This window comes from Morone saxatilis, unplaced genomic scaffold, assembly GCF_004916995.1.
Source record: "Morone saxatilis isolate NCDOM2014 unplaced genomic scaffold, NCSU_SB_2.0 Contig17, whole genome shotgun sequence".
Lineage (NCBI taxonomy): Eukaryota > Metazoa > Chordata > Actinopteri > Moronidae > Morone > Morone saxatilis.
In genome coordinates this window covers 3221593-3228538 of record NW_023339729.1, presented here as the reverse complement: position 1 = coordinate 3228538, position 6946 = coordinate 3221593, and the positions used below count along the sequence as shown (strand labels likewise).

At 41.4% G+C, this 6946-nt stretch overlaps 1 protein-coding gene across 1 annotated transcript in view; it reads right to left on the bottom strand.

The window, feature by feature from the left end:
• LOC118326363 (sodium/potassium/calcium exchanger 3-like) overlaps positions 1-6946 on the bottom strand; it is a gene marked incomplete in the record, with an annotated part of 55727 nt that overhangs the window by 45905 nt on the left and 2876 nt on the right. Inside the window, 1 exon segment of the mRNA XM_035659343.1 lies at positions 5356-5484. Within this exon segment, the coding sequence (XP_035515236.1) occupies positions 5356-5484 (129 nt within the window).

Sequence of the window (6946 nt, the reverse complement as noted above, 5' to 3'; positions counted from 1 at the left end):
CGTGCCCTCAGGATAAAGCTCACATCGCTCAGTCACCCCCAGATGAAGTCTTTAAAGATGGTCCCTTTTGCGCTGGTCAAACACCTGAGCCTCTATAATCAGCAGCGGGAACTGGGAAATTTCCTCGCATGCAAGAGAGATGGCGAGAAACGAGAAAGAAACACGACAATCAATGACATTGAAATAAAAGGAAACAATCAACAATAGCAAAACATAAGTAATGTTGACACATGTTGTTTCTACAGAAGTAGAGAGAGTGAGGACGACACAGACGAGAAACAGCGGGGGCTGGTGAGCACGGGACTCTCTGACTCGCCTGAGCTAATTTTTGCTGTGCTGATTGTCTATTCCCCGAGCCTGGGCTCCTGTCCTGCATAACAACACAATGCTTTGCCAATCGCACGTTAGCAGCTTATGGAAGAACTTGCCACTTCTGACTGGTAATACAAGTGTTGTCATTGTGTTGGGAAGGCGCAGCAGCCCACTCAGAGTATATTTACTGTAAATATTGGCAGATTGATTTCTCAGAGGAATATTCTGGAGCTCCCGGTCAATTTAGCTTTTATTAGTGGGAGGTCTATTGTCGAGGCATCTAGAGGTGATCAATTTCTGATTTTGATTATTCATCAAGCTGTAATTATGGCTATGCTTATCCTGCTTGCACCGCGAAGGGGCTGGAGAATGCTGCCAAGTGAATGTGGAGCAAGCAGATGGCCTACACTACTCCTCTACTCGCTGTAGAAACCCAGGGCAGACCCTCACATTAATCAATACTATTTTAACAAGCTTCAACTCGTTTTGATTGCAAACACGCATCGCACACAAACAAGTTTCTCACAGGGGAAGCCGCTGTATTTAGTCATAGCAGCCTCCTTTCCTATATGGGTTTTTGCGTCGGAGCTGCTGGGAGCCGGAGCTGAGCTGAGCGGGGAGATGATGTTTGATAAGGAGGAGGAGGGAGAGCCTCAGGGAAAGACCCTAGAGAAGCGTACATGGTACGGGGTACCCAGACCCGCGTATCTGTCTAATTCACGCAGCCACATACTACTGTACACAGAGAGCCAAGGGGGTTGCATTAACACCTTTGTTTGCAAATGTAAAGGACTGATAGAAAAAGATGCATTCGGTCTGTTTGTTGTATTTGTGTCACATGAAACTGAAGGAGGAGAAAAGAGTTGTGTTGGTTATGGTGTGTGTACGCCATGTTTTTAAGTACAGCTTTACCGCAGATGAACTACCGTAAGATATTCCCCATTACTAACATTTAGAGTTATGGATTTTTCGTATTTTCCACCTTAGACGTTGACAGTTGTGGCTTGCACACTGGATTTGGGCAGCAGACGTAATCATTCGCCGGTTTTCCATGATAAAAGGCAAGGTCAAGAGCAGGACAGAGGAGACTCTTTTGTATACTTGCTTATATTCACTTTTCCAACTACAACACCACACTGAAGGCCCACAACAAACACCACACACACACACACTCCACAACCATTATATACAGCATGTGCACTCCCAACCTTTTTAGCCAGGAAACTCAGCTGTTTGTAAACTCAAGGAGCGGAGGAAATAAAGGACTGAAGTTACTAAGATGTACATTTCCTCAAACCATAACCCCAAACATGCCTGTTGCTGCCTTCCCCTCTTTTCCCCCTTACCTGAAAAGAATTGGTGAAGGGAGTGGGGGGGACTAAACAAGTGTCTGAAAATCAATAGAAGCGCGGGGTCCACTACAATTAAAATCAGGAGGAGACGTACATGATGGGGTGTGATGCTTTTTCATGTGTGGCTGGGAGGGAAAATTAGCAATAGAGAGCTCATCCTCATCTCTCCATCCTCTTCCTCTCGTCTCACTCTCGCGTGTCCTCTCACCTCATCTTCGAGCACCTTAGATCATGCGGACCTCTAAGTTCAGGCAACAATCATGAGTGCCTCCGCCATGCTGCATGCCTTCAAACACCAGAGCCTCATGTTGGGTACCTCTCATCAGCCAGGCTGGTGCTATACTCTGTGACTGGCAAGCTGGGGAAAAACACACACCAGCAATCTGTTGTGTACTACGCATCAAATTAAGGACTCGATATGGTAAAAAAATCATATGGAATTATTTATTTGTGATTTTGATATTGATCACCGATGAGTGGGAATCGTTTTTTGTGTTTTATATAGAAAATAATATTAGATGAATGCCACTTTTACGACGGAGTATTAGTGCCATGCTAAGGGATTTAAATTAACGGGGGAAGGACATAAAGTGGTATATTACAAGAATAAAGTCATAATATACCAGAATAAAGCGTAATAATACAAAATAAAAGTCGCAATATTACGAGGAAAAAGTCTAATGTTACGATAATAAAGTCTAAATTAAAAAGAATATGTGACAAAAAAGCAATTTCTTCCAATGTGCGTGTGGTTCTTTCGAAATAGACACAGTCGTTTCACAATTGTTTTCCAAATCCTGAATACTGATAATATAATTTGATGCTGATGTGCCAAAGATTTAAGTTATTTAATTATTTGTGAAACCGATATCATAAGCTATAACCTTCACAAGATGCTCAACACTTCCTCATTTTAACGCAGGGGAAGATGCTCTTTTCCTGTAAGAGTTCTCATAAAATTAACATCACCTTTATTCTAGTAATTATACTATTTCTGTAATATTATGACTTTTCTCGTAATTATTATGACTTTATTCTCGCAATATTATGGACTTTCTCGTTAATTATACTTTATTCTCGCAAATTATGACTTTATTCTTAATATTACGACTTTATTCTCGTATATTATGACTTGTTTCCTCGTGAATATTAGACTTTATTCTCGCAAATTCGACTTTATTCTCCAATATACGGGAACTTTCCTATTCTCTAATATTATGACTTGCTACTCCAATATACGACTTTATCTTGCAACTATTATGATTTTTTTTCGTAAAACCTAATAGTTAATGACCTACTCCGTCAATATTGCGGACTTTATTCTCGTAATTTTACGACCTTTATCTTTAGACATAATGAAGACTTAATATTATGACTTTATTCTCGTAATTTCTCTTAGTCTGGCCCTAACACTCCGTCGTAGACTTTGATGCCACCATAAGGTGGGCATTTTTGCTTTTCAGTAGGTATGTCATAGTAAGGTATTTTGGACCAAAACACAAGTCTGATCTGATGTTGGTTAAATATCACACACTGAAATAGCTGAATTTGGCAGAGCCTATTTTTCACGAGCTTGAGCCATGATATGAATGCAGGTTTAACAGGATAATTCATCTCCTGAAACAATTAGCTGATTGTCTTACAAGAGAAGAGGTATCACTCTGTTGCTGCTGCAGGAACTAGAGTTGTTCCAATACTGATACCATTTAGGAAATTCCTCAGATTTTGCCCATAATGCGGTATTGGGTACTGGCGATTACACGTGTCTGTGATCTAATGAGATACCACGTAAGTCATTAGCTCCAACAGATCCTGCTAGCAGCGTGTTCTCCAGCATAGCAAAGTCATGACCGGCCGTATGTGTTCAGCCAGGCCATACAACAATTATAGCATCATAATGTAATAAAATAAGTGGGAAGTACATTGCAATTGTACAGTGGTGTAACAGAGATCACAAATGATCTTTGGCTGCACATCAGCATGCAGAGAGCACTGTAATTTGACAACAGACACATTTAATATTGTCCTGTTTAATGGCACCATTTTAACCAGTGCTGACTAAAAATCAGAAGTGATTTGTCAGCGTTGGAGCGTTTTTTTTCACATTATCACTCTCATTCACAGCAGGTTTGCAACACTAGCAGGCTGAGGTGGACACGACACAGCAGACTACAGTAAAGAAAGGATCAGTATTCGTAATTGGCTTTATTTTAGCCGATACGGTTAAAATATAGCCTGGTCTCTACAATGAAATCAATAAATAAATCATGAAATGTCTTTTGGAACTGTTAACTTTTCATCTACTGCCATCATCAAGAGAAAAATATCAGTTTGTCCAAACCTGGCGCTTACATGGCCCATAATGCAACTTAACCACCAACAGTTTGGTGGGAGATACATGCTGGTAGTAGCTAATGTAGTAATCTAATGTAATTAATAATAAAAAAACATTTGATCCACCGCTTTTTAAAACACGCTTCCCTCTCAAAGGTCAGAGTGAGTGACTCACTTTTATGTGTCTCAAGCCAGACAGAGGAGCAGAAATCACTAGAGCGGGCCAAGACTTTCAGAAAATATAGGTTGTTTTTTTTTAGCAAAAACCTTGCAGTCCTCAAGAGGGTGGCAGGGGCTGAAGCCACTGGGGTACGTGCTTTAAATTTAGCATGAGCGGAGGAGAGTGCAGCCACTGTGTAATAAGCAGGGTTAAAGAATAAGTTGAACTTTGACCTCAGCTCCCTTTATAGATGACAGCAGCGACCTTGGGAGTGTGAGAGAGGAGATTGATGACGGCCATTTTGGTTAATGAGCTCACAAGAGTACCGCCCCTCCCTCTGAGGGGAGGCCAATTGTCTCCCAGTCAAGGTAAAAAACCTCCCTCCATCCTACCTCGTACACATCAATTATAACAGGAGTGAACATCAAATTTTCTTCCATCCACATCTAAAAATAGCAACGGATACTGGTGATGGTGAGAGTCCATGAACGCGTGAGGACTGGTCCAATGTGAAACAGGCTGGATTACCACAAGACATGGTTTTATATGACGTTAACGTTTTTTTTCTGTTTTAAGGTCACCTAAACGGGGTCTGATTTCAACCCTTTTATTTGGACTGAGTGATTTTAAACTTCACAAACAAGAAGTTTAATAAAATGCCTTCAGAATCCTCACCCGCTATCCTTGAGTGCCTCAAACTGAAGTTGCTGGTTGATGATAAGATAAAAGGTCGCCATGGAAACAGGGATATTTTTTCTGAAATGTGGCCACCATGGGGGAAAAATAGGAGGGAAACACAGAAGAAGAGAATGGAAGAGATGAAGAGAGTTGGTGCGAGACGGAGAGGGAGAGCTGGGTGGAGGGAGTGAGAATGAAACCTGCAGGATCCTAAAAAAAAAAAATGTGACGGAGAACAGGAGTAAAAAAACGCTGAGGCAGGCAGAATGTCACCGCCTGCTGTAGCCTGTGCTCATGGGAAATCATCTGACCTCACAATCTGGGTTACCCCACATCAGGAAGCGAAAGCAGGGGGACCAGAGAGGGTAGAAAGACAGAGCATGTGGGGTGAAAGACAGAACATGTGGGGTGATCATTTGTTTCCCCCGTCCCCCTCTCTCTGTTCTGGAGGGAGGGAATGAGGGAGGGAGGGGGAGAACGTTTGGGTGTCCTCTTTCTTTCATCCCGCTTCCATCTTACCTGGAGCAGTGCAGTTCTTAGATTCCTCGCTCTCCATCTCCTCCAGGCTGCTGTTGTCCATTTCCTGCAGTAGCCTCCTCCCTCCCCATCTCTCCTGGTCCTCGCCGCCGCGACCGGAGACATCGAAACCTGGAAGGTGTTTGTCACAGTCAGGAGTCGACTTTCAAAATGTGATTCAGGGAAGTTTCAGTGCAGCTACGACATCTTGGTGGGGTGCTCTCACAAACAAAAGATCGAGCCTGAGACTGTGAAATGATGTCTGACTTTTTTCAATTACTTTGAGGAATATAAGAATGCACGAATAAAAAAGCCTAAAAATGACAAACATCTGAATATCTGTATTTTATTGTTGTATTTTTGTGTATTTTTGAGTATTTTTTGTATCTTATATTAACACCTTGGGCCCAGAGAAACAATATTTTGCTCCTGTATACTCTGTAAGTGGAAATGACAATAAACAAACTTGAACCCTGAACCAAGTTCATCGCACATCACACTGCACACTGCACTCGTCTCGTCTCTCGGCGATATCAGTTTTGAGGCATGTCAGATGATACGATGAATGCCTGGTGAATCACAGAGCTACAAACATAAGGGGGAAAAAACAGCTGTAGGTAGAGACATGTCATCAAGTCACGTCCTCTATCTACACCAGTCTCAATCTATGCATCACAAGAGAGGAGCAGAGTGTAAAGCCAGTCGCAGCTGGGGAAACGAGGCCAACGTGAAATGCTCATTCTGCTAACTGCATTTGAGGTAAACAGGGACTTCTTAGGGTTTTTTAGCAGGACAGTTACGCTAGCTCGCCACTTCACTTCTGTAAACCAGGATCATACAGTAGCAGCAGTCACACGTTTGATTCATTTTGTGCCAGCAAATACTGAAAAAAAAGGCTCGAAAACGAAATGATATTCACTTTTCCAACATATTAGACATAACAGAAAATCAGTAAAAATTCACATTTGAAAAGATGAATGTTTTGGCATTTATTTAGAAATATTTGTTAAATGAATTAAAGTAATACCTTATCGTTACAGCTCTACAAACAAGTGGCTGATACAGGTTTTTCAATGGCCAATGCAGATATCTAGAGAGCATGGCAACCAATGGCCGATATCAAAACAAAGAAAACTCTATAATTCCATTATTCCATGCACATTACAATCTAATATACATGGTTATCTTAGCCAGTAATATGTTGTTTTTAGATGGATTTTATTCATTCATGAAACAGGAAAATACATTGGTTTATGCTGCAGACTTCATAACATGACTGGTATTTGCATTATTATACCATAATATACATAGACAATGCTAGCCAGAAACAGTTTTAGATTACATCTGCTGTTATTTAGGATGGGAGAAACTTGTTAACATTTCAAAAAAGACGATGATGACTGAGGATGCAGTAGGAACATCGGAGTTATAGTCCTGGGCTCCAAGCTTACGTTTTCACCACCTTCCCAAAACTCAAAAGAAGGAGCGCTAACACCGTCCCACAGCAGCCACTCTGACAGAATGTGTCTGCAGACATTTTTATTAATTGGCCTTACGAACACAGGCATCAGCCAATGCTGATTGTCTCAAAATG